At 46.2% G+C, this 15,050-nt stretch overlaps 1 protein-coding gene across 7 annotated transcripts in view; it reads right to left on the reverse strand.

Moving 5' to 3' along the window:
* The window catches only part of CUX2 (cut like homeobox 2), a 269,659-nt gene that overhangs the window by 50,843 nt on the left and 203,766 nt on the right, over positions 1-15,050 (reverse strand). For 5 of the 7 annotated variants that reach the window (XM_053401252.1, XM_053401250.1, XM_053401251.1 and 2 more), the window contains exons 5-6: positions 4,755-4,892; positions 3,264-3,387 (exon numbers count right to left, since the gene is read on the reverse strand). In XM_053401252.1, the coding sequence (XP_053257227.1) occupies positions 3,264-3,387; positions 4,755-4,892 (262 nt within the window). Of the gene's footprint in view, positions 1-3,259; positions 3,388-4,754; positions 4,893-15,050 lie in introns of those variants that run through there. The other 2 variants (XM_053401254.1, XM_053401253.1) reach the window with 2 other exon arrangements.

Consider the following 15,050-nt stretch of genomic DNA (forward strand, 5'->3'; position numbering starts at 1 on the left):
CTTTAGGAAGAGCAGCTGGGCACTTTTGCAAAAACAGCTCGATGCTGTTTTTAACCACACATTTTGTGTGGATTACAGCCAGAGTGTGTTTTAAATTCCTGCATGAATGGATTTCATATTTTTTTAGTAATTTCTTTTTTTATATATAAGATATTTATTAAAATTTTCAAAGTCAATACAATAAAAATATAAAAATCAAAAAGAAAAAGGAAAAAAATACAAAAAAAGAACAAAAAGAGATACATAAAAATTAAAAACACATTAAGCTCACAGTAATTTACTTTCATTGACATATTTTCCCGACCTCCTCATACCTCCCCTTTTTTGTATTCCAATTCAAATTATTAATTCAGCAAATCCTTAGCCATAATTCTTAACCTAATTCCACCTTTTTTCCCCCTATCTCAGAACATTACAGCTGAAAACCTCTTAAATTCCATCCAACAGCATTCTAACATTCATTAATTTTACAATATTTCTGTAGATAATCCTTAAATTTCTTCCAATCTTCTTCTGCCGACTCTTCTCCCTGGTCACGGATTCTGCCAGTCATTTCTGCCAATCCCATGTAATCGATCATCTTCAACTGCCATTCTTCCAGAGTGGGCAAATCCTGTATCTTCCAATACTTTGCAATAAGTATTCTTGCTGCTGTTGTGGCATACATAAAAAAAGTTCTGTCCTTCTTTGACACCTGTTGGCCGACTATGCCCAGAAGAAAGGCCTCTGGTTTCTTCAAGAAGGTATATTTAAATACCTTTTTTAGTTCATTATAAATCATTTCACAGAAAGCCTTAATCCTTGGGCACGTCCACCAAAGGTGAAAGAATGTACCTTCACTTTCCTTACATTTCCAGCATTTATTATCGGGCAAGTGATAAATTTTTGCCAGCTTGACTGGGGTCATGTACCACCTGTATATCATTTTCATGATATTCTCTCTTAAGACATTACATGCCGTAAATTTCATACCTGTGGTCCACAACTGTTCCCAGTCAGCAAACATAATGTTATGTCCTACGTCTTGTGCCCATTTAATCATGGCTGATTTAACCGTCTCATCCTGAGTATTCCATTTCAGCAGCAAGTTATACATCTTTGACAAAATCTTAGTTTTAGGTTCTAGCAGTTCTGTTTCCAATTTTGATTTTTCCACCTGGAAGCCGATTTTTTTGTCCAAATTAAATGCCTCCATTATTTGATAATAATGAAGCCAGTCTCGCACTTTGTTCTTTAGTTTCTCAAAACTCTGCAATTTCAATCTATGACCTTCTTGTTCCAAAATTTCCCAATATTTCGGCCATTTGGCCTCCATATTGAACTTTTTCTGTGCTTTCGCTTCCATCGGTGACAACCACCTTGGGGTTTTATTTTCCAGTAAGTCCTTATATCTAATCCAAACATTAAACAACGCTCTCCTGACCATGTGATTTTTGAATGCTTTGTGTGCTTTAACCTTGTCATACCACAAATATGCATGCCACCCAAATACATTGTTAAAACCTTCTAAATCTAGAATGTCTGTATTCTCAAGAAGCAGCCAGTCTTTCAGCCAGCAAAATGCTGCTGATTCATAATAGAGTTTAAAGTCTGGCAGGGCAAATCCACCCCTTTCCTTTGCATCCGTTAATATCTTAAATTTTATTCTAGGCTTCTTGCCCTGCCAGACAAATCTAGAAATATCTTTCTGCCACTTCTTGAAACAGTCCATCTTGTCCACAATTTGCAATGTTTGAAATAAAAACAACATTCTAGGCAATACATTCATCTTTTCGGCCCAACAAGGAAAGCTTCAAATTTGACCAAATTTCTAAATCTTTTTTCACTTCCGTCCAACATGATTTTTCTAATAATTTCTCCCCTCGTTACTGATTCCCGCAAAGAGGAGCATTTGTGTTAAAAATGCACAGGGGGGAAATCTAGTGTTTTGCCAATAAATGCAATGGGCTGAATGGGAGGGGCTGCACAAATTCTCTTGCCAGGTTGCCAAGGAAGGAACTTGGAGAGGCGACCAGCCTCTTTCCCAGTACGTTTCTGAGCACAATTCAAAGAGTTGGTCTGACCTTTAAAGCCCTAAACAGCCTCGATCCTGTATACCTGAAGGAGCGTCTCCACTCCCATCATTCAGCCCAGACACTGAGGTCCAGTGCTGAGGGCCTTCTGGTGGTTTCCTCATTGCAAGACGTGAAGTTACAGGGAACCAGGCAGAGGGCCTTCTCGGAAGTGGCGCCCGCCGTGTGGAACGCCCTCCCAGCAGATGTCAAGGCAATAAACAACTATTTTACTTTTAAAAGACTACTACCCTGTTTAGGGAAGTTTTTAATGTTTGATGCTGTATTGTTTTTAATATTCGGTTGGAAGCCGCCCAGAGTGGCTGGAAAACCCAGCCAGACGGGTGGGGTATAAATAATAAATTATTATTATTATCTGTGGTGGCTCTGTGGGAGGCAGAATACATTCTACATTCTACAAAATACGTTCTACATTCTACAAAAAGCACCACATAGAGTGGCACAAGACCCCTCCCCTCCTCGCAAGCCCCTCTGGTATGAACAAAGGACTTGCAAGGGGGAGCGTGTGTGTGTGTGTGTGTGTGTGTGCAGCACATGGAAACGCCGTTTACCTTCCCGCCGGAGGGGTACCTATTTATCTACTTGCACTTTGACATGCTTTTGAACTGCTAGGTTGGCAGGAGCTGGGACTGAGGAACGAGAGCTCACCCCGTCGCGGGGATTCAAACCGCTGACCTTCTGATCGGCAAGCCTGTGGTTTAACCCACAGCGCCACCTGCATCCCACATATCTGGGGTAGGTTTGCCTAAACAAATATGGCTTTAGCAGGGGCCGAAAATAGTACAGCCAGGGTGCCTGCCTGATGTCGTTAGCAGGGAGTTCCAAAGTTTGGGTGCTGCCAGACTAAAATATTGAGTTTTTACAGACATGGAACGAGTATTATATGGCACCTGTGGCAGGGCCAGTTCTGCCAACCGAAGTAGTTCAGTGGGCATTTATGGGGTAAAGTGATCTCTCAGGTGAACTCGTTCCAAGCTGTTAAGGGCTTGGGACAATAGCAACACCTTGGCCTTGTATGTATGCTGTCTCACTCCTGTCAGCAATTGTGCTGCAGCGTTCTGCACCAACGACAGCTTCCAGATCAAGGACAAGGGGAGCCCCACACAGAGCGCAATGCAGTAATCTTTCTTTCTTCAGCTGTCAGCACCTACTCCCCGCCACCAAAAAAACCACAAAAAACTACTCACGTACTTTTGCTTCTCGACTTCATTTCTGTGGAGCGAGTTTTCCTCAAGGAGTGCTTTGCTGTTGATGCTGGCGAGCCTGGGCCCCTCCGAAGCAGCCAGGCCGGCCGGAGGGGTCCCTTCCCGTTGCTCTGGGGGTGTAAAAACCAGACCCATTAGCACGATAGGGAAGGGCGGGAAGCGGCAGAGAAGCCTTCAGAGACCACGGTATCAATTGCAATTTGGAGTCCCAGCAGGGGAAACAGGGTTCTGAGAGCAGCCCTGGTTCTTGCTAAAGTGAGCAGCTTCCTGGCTTGGTTGTCTCTGCTAATGGCTCCTTCAGCAAGGCAAGGCTGATGGGCAGAGTGAGAGAAGACTCCGCTCATGCCAGGCCCAAGTGGGGGCACATTCTCTCTGTGCTTCCTGCAGTGTCGTGTGCAAATGACGGGGATGGAGTCTCCTTCCCCGCTGCTCGGCAGCCCCAGCTATTAACGTTCATAATTTACAGAGGCAAAAAGTCCTCTGGCCTGAGGATGGGGACAGAAGCTTGCATTTAGCCCCCTAACACCCCCTGGGAAGTCTGCTCCCACCTGCCACAGACTGCCATGCAAGCCACACTAAAAAAACCAAGTTAATTAGAAACAGAATTTGTGCCTCAAGAACAGCAGAACTCTGCGTTCTTTATGCACAACACGAAAGCACACAACGGGCCACTCAGAAACTCTCCATACTCATGTAAAAAGAGCCTGTAGAACCGTCAGATTGGCAGCCTTCTAAGTGAGACTTCTCAGCTAAGGCTGATGGGAGTTGTAGTTGAAATTGGCAACCAGTGTGGGTCTCTGAGCACAGGTGTTATATGCCCTTCTTGTAGGAATAAAGTGTTTACTATTTGGACCATATAAATGTGTGTGGGACTGGTGTGTGTGTGTGTGTGTGTGTGTGTGTGTGTGTGTGTGTGTGTAGAAGCAGAACCCTGCATGTCCAAAGTGGATAAAGGCAATAAAAAGAAAAACTAAAGACACTAGGACACTGGGCACTGAAGGCACCAGACAATCAGCTCCCCATAGCTGTACACTTTCAAGCATATACAGTGGTACCTTTGGTTGCGAACAGGATCCGTTCACAACCTGAAAGGAACGCAACCCACGTCTGCACACGCTGCAATTTGCCACTTCTGCGCATGCGCACGACGTCATTTTGCGTGTCTACGCATGTGTGAGCAGCGAAACCCGGAAGTAACCCTTTCCAGTACTTCCGGGTCACTGCAGGATGCAACCTGAAAAGATGTAACCTGAAGCAAACGTAACAAGAGGTATGACTGTAATCGCAAGCATAAGGACTGGAAACTTGGCTGTTTCTCCACTAAATGAGAGCTGGGATTCCAGGAGGCTAAATTCCATGGCTTTCCCCTGCATCCCATGAATCTGCATCAGTTGCACAGGCCCTTGTCCTCACTCCATTCTGCAGCTTGGTACAAATGGCTTTGCTTGAATCATAAGGGGCTTCTTGGACCTGGTACCTTTTGCACAAAAGAGCTCCGAGTTCTTCTTCCGCGGCCTGTTCAGCTCCTTCAGAGGTGGGTTTTCAGGACCAAGGCAGTGCAGCTGCTGGCGCCGGTCTTCAAGGCTCCGCGCCGTCTCGAGGGCCGGTACAGGATCTAGACAAAGGGCAGAAGATGAACAGAGGTAGTACCAGCACCCACGAAGTCAACCCATCGAGGAGGCCACTCTGGCAAGGCAAGATGGCGCCAGTCTCTGAATTTTATTTCCTCATTTCTGGGGCCAGCTCCACGTCTGAAAAGAGCCTTGGAAAAATCCCCCTTCTTGGTGGGACTTAACCTACAGGCAACAATGGGAGGCTGTGAGCTTCCATTTTAAATCTCCCACAATCCCCTTGGGTGTAGCAGCACCCTGAGGCATTGTGGGCAATTCAAATGATGGCTTGCAGACCCAGGGCAGGCAGGTACACCGGTGGGCTGCTGCAGGCTAGTCAGTGTGGCACAGCTGATGGCACAACGAGTCATTTATACCCTAAGGAGGTCTTTGGGCAAACAATTTAGCAACCATTTAAAAAACCCACAGTCATTAGAGAAGAGTAAGAAGCAGAAGGTTGCGAGGCAGCGGAGGCGATGATCAGGGCACACTTTAAAACAACAACAGTTTTATCTGCTTACCACTTTCCCTGTGGACTTTAAAATGCCACGGCAGACTTAATGCAACATTGCCAATCATTCTGCCTTTACTACTACTACTACTACTACTACTACTACTACTACTACTACTACTATTTTTTTGGGGGGGTGCCTCCCTTGCGTTCTGTTGAAGCCCAAGCACTTGCCACAGAGACCTCAAATGTCTCAAAGCTTCCTGGTTCTCATCTCAAGGGCACACATTCTGCAAATCTGCCTCTTTTGCTCATGGCCACCTCATGTGAATTAAAGCTTAAGTTATGACAGCACCAGAAACGAAGTGGTCAACTCCATTCTGGAACTGGAACGCAAGTGGGGCTCACAGAGCTGAACCCCTCCTCTCCCACTCAAAGATTTCCCGCAAGGAGAAAAGTACCGAGCTTCCCCCGACCCCAGCCCCCAAAACTATTCCAACCTCGCCGCCGCTCCCGGAGCTTGCGGGGCTGGGGACGGGGGAAGCCCAAGCTTCCCCTGACCCCAGCCCCCAGAACAGGCTGCTATCCGCAAGCCGGGCTCAGAAGGCTTGCGGATAGCTGCCTGCAGCCTGAAGCCCGGGGAGCGCAGTGCCAATGCAATTCTGGGCTGCATCAATAGGAGTATAGCATCTAGATCAAGGGAAGTAATAGTGCCACTGTATTCTGCTCTGGTCAGACCTCACCTGGAGTACTGTGTCCAGTTCTGGGCACCACAGTTCAAGAAGGACACTGACAAACTGGAACGTGTCCAGAGGAAGGCAACCAAAATGGTCAAAGGCCTGGAAACGATGCCTTATGAGGAACGGCTAAGGGAGCTGGGCATGTTTAGCCTGGAGAAGAGGAGGTTAAGGGGTGATATGATAGCCATGTTCAAATATATAAAAGGATGTCACATAGAGGAGGGAGAAAGGTTGTTTTCTGCTGCTCCAGAGAAGCGGACACGGAGCAATGGATCCAAACTACAAGAAAGAAGATTCCACCTAAACATTAGGAAGAACTTCCTGACAGTAAGAGCTGTTCGACAGTGGAATTTGCTGCCAAGGAGTGTGGTGGAGTCTCCTTCTTTGGAGGTCTTTAAGCAGAGGCTTGACAACCATATGTCAGGAGTGCTCTGATGGTGTTTCCTGCTTGGCAGGGGGTTGGACTCGATGGCCCTTGTGGTCTCTTCCAACTCTATGATTCTATGATTCTATGATTCTATGATTCTATTCTATGATTCTATGATTCCCTGGGCTTCAGGCTTCAGGCTGCTATCCGCAAGCCTTCAGAGTGCTCCGAAGGCTTGCGGATAGCTGCCTGAAGCCTGGAGAGCGAGAGGGGTCGGTGCGCACCGACCCCCCTCGCTCTCCAGGCTTCAGCGAAAGCCTGCATTCGCCCCATAGGACGCGCACACATTTCCCCTTCATTTTTGGGGGGAAAAGTGCGTCCTATAGAGCGAAAAATACGGTAAAATGTTGGGGAAGAAGGTTTGAGCTACTTTTCTGAGTGTGGGGCTATGGGTGGAGGTAGCATTCAATCCTGTTATTCCCCCCCCCCACTGCCCACAATCAATTTTTCTGATTTCTATGTTGTTCGATCAAGAGGAGGTGTCCTAGAACAAGCACCCCCCGCTACATTGCAGAGGTGAACCAACTCTCCTTCAGGGGCACTGGTGCAACATTAACAGTAATTTTCCTGAAGAAAAGCCCCAGCGAGTTAGGCTCCAGGGAGTCTTCTGAACACAGCTTGAAAACTACTGTCCTCAGAAATGCCCACCAAGCCGGTTGAAAATGTGCAGGGAGGTTCAGCTGGCCCCACACTTCCCAGGGGAGCGAAGGTGCTCAGGCAACCATTCCTCAACGCACGGAAGCACTGTGCGCACTGCTGAATGCGCACGCCCCACGCTCTGGAGAGCAGCCAGCATCCCTGCAGCTGTTCTTTAGCAACACCGAGCTCTGCCACACAGGGGATCCCCGCCGCCTCTCAAGCTACTTCCTTGTATTTAAATCATTGCTCTTAAAAGGGAATCAAGATGCAAAACAGTTCGCGTAACAAGTCATAAACGACCGTAACTCATGCCAATGCAAATGAAGATCAGGCCGAAAGTATGAGGGATAAAAATGCCTTAGCACATCTCTCTCTGTGTGTATACATTCGTATTCAAGCTCAACAGGGTGTTTGGAGAGGAGAGGAGGATGAAAGCAGGACTAGAAGCTTGTGGAAATTGCCCAGGTACATCCAGGTTTCAGCCAGCATTACCCACCACACTTCTAAACATTGTCTGTGCAGCCCATAAAAGGCCAGAAGCTGGGTTTTGAACCCAGAGTGTTGCCAGCTTCCTGAAGGAACTCTAGTGCACCCCCAACCCCTGAATTTACAGCAGCTGCCTGGGACCAAGCAACACACAATGCCTTGGGGCAAGCAAAGAAGAAAAGGTAGAAGAACCAACGGCTGGTTCATGCCACCTAACAAAGAACGGCAACCCCAGAAGCCCAGATCTTGCAGTCCTTTCTGCCCGTCACCAATATTGCATTGTACAGATGGTACATAACACCAGTGCAGGAAGGGAAAATGTACAAAACTAGTTCAAATATATGTTGGAAGTGTAAGGAAAAGGAGGGGAGATTTTACCATATGTGGTGGGATTGTAAGGTAATTACATTTTGGGGGGGGATGATATGCAACGAATTGAAGAAAATGTTCCATTTAACATTTGTTAAAAAACCTGAAGCATTTTTATTAGGGATTGTAGGGAAAGATCTGCCAAAAAAGCTGAAAAACATCTTCATGTATGTGACAACGGCTGCGAGAGTTTTAATAGCACAAGGATGGAAGACTAAAGAAACCCCAACTAAAGAATCGTGGCAAGAAAAATTGATGGACTATGCAGAACTGGCAAAACTGACATAAAAGCTAGGGGACAAAGATAACTGTGACTTTAAAGATGAATGGGAACCCTTTACAAAGGATTTGAAGACGCAACAAAGCGAACTGGACTCCTTGGCTGGTTTCGAATAAACATTCACAAACTTTTTATTGATAATAATCAGCTAAATAGTTTTGAGGATCTATACAACTGTGTAACATGCAGAAAACAGCATTTTTAGAGAAATCAAATACTGGAACTGAGGGAAGTCGGGGGGTGGGGGGAGGGAGGGGGAGGGAGGAAAAATGGGGGTGGGGGAAATAAGGATAATACGTTTTGTTTTAATTTTGAATAAAAAAGTTATTAAAAAAAACACCAATATTGCCGGACCTGCGAACAGGAGAGCCGATCTAAGTGACAGAGTCTCTTGCAGCCCAGGCTTAAAGGATTTTCCATCCTGCTCCTGTTTGCCACTGCAGGCCTGCCGGAGTTACTGTCCAACAGCACGTTCCGCCAATAATGCCTGTTTACTCAGGCCGTTGCGGGCGCAGACAATGGCGGTTTCTGCAGAGGTAAGCAGGTGCATTCCAAACAGGCCTCCTCCTTTCCGTCAGCAAGCCGCCATCATTAGCCGGCATCTGCTCAGCGGGAGACCTCCATTATGCCTCCCAGGGCCGATGTAATTATACATTGACATAATTAACCCAGCAAGCCCATTAGGAAGGCCAGCTAAAAAATTCATCTATAATTATTTGTTGTGTGCATGCTAATGAGTCCATCTGCACTGCCATTGTACAACACGAACAAATTAATTTACAAGTCTGGATCTTTTTTAATAAGTTCAAGAAAATGGCTCCCATTGTACTAGACTCATGTTTCTTCCTTCCCCTATTTTTGTTTTCGTTTGAGCGGGGAGGAGGAGGGGGAACAAGACGAGGAATCGGGATTTCTAGGGTCAAAAATTAGGGAGACTAGGAAGAGATGGGACCAAGTGAGTTTTTCTTGCTAATATGGCAGGTGAAGGCAGTAAGAAAACCAGCCCTCAATTATGACAATAAAAACAAGGGCGAGCATAATAGCAGGCAGGAGAAAATCAAAGGCAGCTATTTTGGACTGTTCTTGTGAATGGCGACACGGAGGTGTTGCTTGCCACGGGATCCCTCATTGTCTGAAGGTAAAAATCCAGACAGAAAAGCTCCTCCATCCCAAAAGTCATTGTTTAGACAATTCACACCCGGACACCGACCGCAATATTCCTCTGGATGTATGGCAAACTTGCAAGGGGGTGACGTTGAGGGATGATGGCAGAAGAGGCAACCGGTTTTCCTGAAGGGGACCTCCTCCTGACCACTATTTTATGACAGAACATGGATACCCACCCCCTTTTTACTCCACATCACCGGCTGCTTGAAGTAGGGGAAATGCAAAGGGAAATGGCATTGGGGAACATGGTTGATTTTGCCACAAGTTAAAGGTAAAGGTAAAGGGACCCCTGACCATTAGGACCAGTCGTGGCCGACTCTTGGGTTGTGGCGCTCATCTCGCTTTATTGGCTGAGGGAGCCGGCGTACAGCTTCCGGGTCATGTGGCCAGCATGACTAAGCCGCTTCTGGTGAACCAGAGCAGCGCATGGAAACACTGTTTACCTTCCCGCCGGAGCAGTACCTATTTATCTACTTGCACTTTGACGTGCTTTCGAACTTCTAGGTTGGCAGGAGCAGGGACCGAGGAACGGGAGCTCACCCCATCGCGGGGATTCGAGCCGCCAACCTTCTGATTGCGAAGTCCTAGGCTCTGTGGTTTAACCCACAGCGCCACCCACGCCACAAGTTATAGAGGGGGAAAACAGGTTATGGGGATGCCATCTTACAGTGACAGCATCGTTTATTTATTTTTTATTTAAAGTGGACTTCTGTCCTCACTCAGAGGGCAAACAGTATATTTGCCATGGGTTTATACAACGCTGTCCAGACGTAAGCCTAGGTGAAATCACTCCAGAGACTGCGTCACTAATAACTAACGACATTCTCTCTCACCCAGAGACACAAAAACATGATGACAAGAAGACATTGCAGGCAAATATATTTTCTCTAGCCAGATAAGAACATTTTGGTGCCTGAGATGGAATAGTGAGTACCCGAGGCGACAAACTATTTTGGGACAGTGGTACCTCGCAAGACGAAATTAATTCGTTCTGCGAGTTTTTTCGTCTTGCGAAGCACAGATTCCCTGGGTATTAACGGTTTTAAGAAAAAGGAAACAAACTCGCAAGACGTTTTCATCTTGCGAAGCAAGCCCATAGGGAAATTCGTCTTGCGAAGCAACTCAAAAAACGAAAAACTCTTTCGTCTTGCGAGTTTTTCGTCTTACGAGGCATTCGTTTTGCGAGGTACCACTGTACTCGAGGAAGAAAACCCTACAAGCACCTCTTCTTCTCCCTGGCTCTGTCAAAATGCAATAATAATAAATTAAACAACTATTTGGTGTCCTTTCATTGATACCCAACATCTGCCACCTGAGGCCACCACCTCACTTTGCCTAATGATAGGGCCGGCCCCATTTGTTCCCTTCCACCTTGGGCATCACCTTCAGAAGGCCCAATTCTGGATGCTGCCACCCTTATCATAATGTTCCAGAGAAGCAATTCGCCCTGTAAAATGACTCCACCTGCCAGCCAGTTTCTGAGTGTAATTCGAAGTGCCAGTTTTGACCTTTTTCAAGCTTGAAGCTACTTGAGGAACTGCCTCCTCCTGTATGAATCTACCCATCCTTTCAGATCAGCTGTTTCCCCCTTCCTCCATTTGCCACTGCTGTCTGAGGAATGCTTTGCGCCAATGTGTGAGGGAGCTTTCCTTGTGGTGTTCGGACCCCATCTGTGGAACTCTCTGCCCTAGGAGGTCGCAATATCTTATTCTTTATTTGTGTGCTGCCAGAAACTGGAGATATTTCTTTCTTTCCTTTTAAGCAAGCTTTTGATTCTGCTTACTTTGATTTATTGGGTTGTTAGTCTTGGCTTCCTTTCCTGTGATACCGCTATCACGCTGGTCACGGTGTATTTAAAAATGGATGGTTCTTATTTTTTTAGAACTTGTCCTTATGCTTTTGCAAGACACTTTTATAAGCAACCCCTTTCGGGAGGGAAAGAACGGGGTGTGCATTTTTATGGAAATAAAAAACATTCCTGGCCTTGGAAAGTCTCCACCAGGAATGAGAAATCTTTTTCAGCCCAAGGGCCATATTCCCTCATGAGCAAAGCTTTTGGGGGCCACATTCCAGTGGTGGATAGGGCCAGGCAACGGCTGAGACTCTTATCTGTGTACAGGTGATTATATTTCGGCCAAGGAAATGTGGAGGTTTCTACACACAGAGAGACACTCATCCTTTTCCCTGCAGTAACTTGGAGCAGGGCCTTTAGTGTGGCTGCCCCTGTTCTGTGGAACAGCACCCCTGTTGAGATATGACAGGCACCTGCCATCTGCACTTTCTGGAAATAGGGTTTCCCAGCCGGATAAAAGTGTCTTGGCAAACCACAAGGGCCCACTTGTAAGGGCTTCTGTCTTGTTTTAAATCTATTTGTTGTTTTTGTGTTTTCAACCGTTTTTAATTCTTTTATGTACAGATCGCCTTGAGATAGTGGTTTAGAAAGCAGTTAAAAATTAATTGTATTAACAATAAAAATAGAAGCTGATACCCAGTGAAACAATTTACTCCTTGAGAGTTTTTAAAAGCCCAGGCTATCCAAAAAGGAAACTTTCCTCGGCTGTGTAGCAGGTGGATGCAAATTTCACTCCAGCTAGCAAACAACATGAGCTGAAGTTCTGCCTGCCCTATAGTGGCCTCAACTGACAGATGGCCATCCAACCTCTGTTTAAAAACCTCAAATGAAGGAGAGCTCGCCACCTTTCTGAGGGAGTCTGTTCAGATCTCTTACCATCTGAAAGTTCTTCCGTCTCACCCTGCAGAAGAGGGTGTCCCCTTCTTAGCGTATCACACTTTTGCAGCTCAGAGAAACTCCAGGAAACTGGAAGGCAATAAATCCCGAGCCAATAAAAGGGGCACCGGCGTCTTTTGCCTGTCTTATGATCCACCTGTAGGACACCCAGCTGTGGTGGATCATCAGCGAGAGACGTGGAGCGTAGCTGGGTTTGAAGCAGGGAGGGTGGAATAAAGGACTGGATAACTTTATGGCTGTTAATAACATTTGCAGCTATGCAAGCTAAGATAACGATATGGGCAATTAAACCTCATGCTTCAGGGTGTGAGCTGATGAGAATCCGATGGCGTTCGCGCCATGCCACCTGAGACTTTGTGTGTACGCTCTCCTTTTATTTTGCTGCCAGGGTGCTAGCAAAGGTGGCAGAATAACGGTGCTTAGAGGCCTGGTGAAAAGGATCTCAGGCAGCAGCTGGGACTGGGGAGGTGAGGATGCAAAAACAGCTCTGGATCTGGTCGAAGGTATATAAAGTCCAGCAACTTGCTTCCCACCGTGGTCAAATCCTCCAGGAAGCCCCCAGGTAGAGTTTGAAAGCAATAGTCCTTTCCTGCTGTTTTGCTCTCCAGCAACTGGTATTCTGTGGTATACTGCCTCTGCACATGCAGGTTCCCCAAAGCCTTCATGACTACCACAGCTACTACTACAATTTATTTGCACAACAATTTGGGGGGCCCTAGCCCCCCTTCAAAAAACAAGCAAGCAAGCAAGCAGAAGAAGAAGAGTTTGGATTTGATATCCCGCCTTTCACTCCCCTTCAGGAGTCTCAAGCAAGCAAACAAAAACAAACAAACAAACAAACAAACTGTGAGCAGCATAAATATATACAGCAGAGTACAATGAAATGCTATAAATCCACCAATAAGCAAGTCTACACAGGATAGCAAAATCACAACACAGGAGGACCATCAGAACTCTTCTCCAATTAAGAGGATTAAAGGGGGCTTTGCACCCCACATTCTCACGTGTTTAAGGACTAGAAACATGGACAAACCATGAACACCGTCTAGTAGCTTCTGTTCTTGGAGAGCCACTAGGCTGGTGGAAGAGATACTACAGGGTAGACAAACCTAGACAGCATCTTAAAAAGCAGAGACATCACCTTGCCAACAAAGGTCCGTATAATAGAATCATAGAATCATAGAGTTGGAAGAGACCACAAGGGCCATCGAGTCCAACCCCCTGCCAAGCAGGAAACACCATCAGAGCTGATGGTGGAAGTGAGAGCTGGACCATAAAGAAGGCTGATCGCCGAATAATTGATGCTTTTGAATTATGGTGCTGAAGGAGACTCTTGAGAGTCCCATGGACTGCAAGAAGATCAAACCTATCCATTCTGAAGGAAATCAGCCCTGAGTGCTCACTAGAAGGACAGATCCTGAAGCTGAGGCTCCAATACTTTGGCCACCTCATGAGAAGAGAAGACTCCCTGGAAAAGACCCTGATGTTGGGAAAGATGGAGGGCACAAGGAGAAGGGGACGACAGAGGACGAGATGGTTGGACAGTGTTCTCGAAGCTACCAGCATGAGTTTGACCAAACTGCGGGAGGCAGTGGACGACAGGAGTGCCTGGCATGCTCTGGTCCATGGGGTCACGAAGAGTCGGACACGACTAAACGACAACAACAACAAGAAGATTAGAACCAATTGACTGTGTTTGTGTAAAGCAATATTATGCTTTACAGATTGAACAGCTCCAGCTCCCATGACCTCTCACCTCTGGCCATGGTGGCTGGGGCTGATGGGAGCTGGAGTCCAACAATAACTGCAGGACGCAGTGTCGGCTGTCCCTGGAGTAAGGCAACATCACATGCTCCATAGGCTAGTGGATGATGATACTGTTCTGAGTGATATGGAGAGAAAATCTATCTTTCTCACATGCACAAATATTTGAACTTAAGAGTCACACATCAAAGCCTATTGACCATGGGTTCAGCACTAGCAAAAGAAGTAATTCCAACAAATATTAAAGAAAGAATGAATGGACTTTGTTGCCCAAAGATGTGGGGGGCAGCCACTAGCCTGGAGGGATATTAAATTCTTAAACAAAGGCACACCTAGGCAGGGGCCCTGATGGATACATGAAAGTTTCCAGGCATAGGACCAAAAGGCACAAATGTTCATCAATTTTGCATATGCAAAACTTGGAATTTAAATATTGCAGAAGGCAATCTGACTAATTCCCCACCCAAGTCACCCCAGATAATTTTAAAATGAATTTGTACTCTGCCCCAGATCACCCGAAATCAGCTCCTGATTAATTCATTTACCCCCCCCCCCAGTTCATTTCCCAACAGGTCCTGCTGCGAATCAATTCAATTCCCCTCCAGTTATCCCCCTTCATTACTCTTAAATCATCTCTAGATATAGTCAGCGTCAATGTATTTCTATAATTTATTTCCCCCTACCCAGTAAGTCAGATCACCCCCCACAATTCAATTTCCTCTGAATGCATTACCCACCCTAAAAAATAAAAAAAGAAGATTTGGGGCCCATGCCTCAGACACCTAGCAATGATCTGGATCAGGCTATATGATGGTGCCCATTGGTGATGCTTTAAGTTTTAATTTAAAAAACAAAAAACCCAGAGGATATCCTCTGGTTAGATACTTTATGAGGAGATTAGAGAAATTCATGGAAGGGGAGAAATCTATCAGTAGCTATCAGCCAAGACAGCTAAATGAAAGCTTCCTTATTCCAAGGTACTGAAGACATGGACAAACTCCAATAAACCGTGGTTTGGTTGTTGTTATAGTCTTCCTACAGGGGAGGTTTCCCAGAAGCACCTGGCCAGCTGATGCTGGGAGACGGGTGCT

Source organism: Podarcis raffonei, chromosome 8 (genome assembly GCF_027172205.1).
Source record: "Podarcis raffonei isolate rPodRaf1 chromosome 8, rPodRaf1.pri, whole genome shotgun sequence".
In the NCBI taxonomy this organism is placed as follows: domain Eukaryota; kingdom Metazoa; phylum Chordata; class Lepidosauria; order Squamata; family Lacertidae; genus Podarcis; species Podarcis raffonei.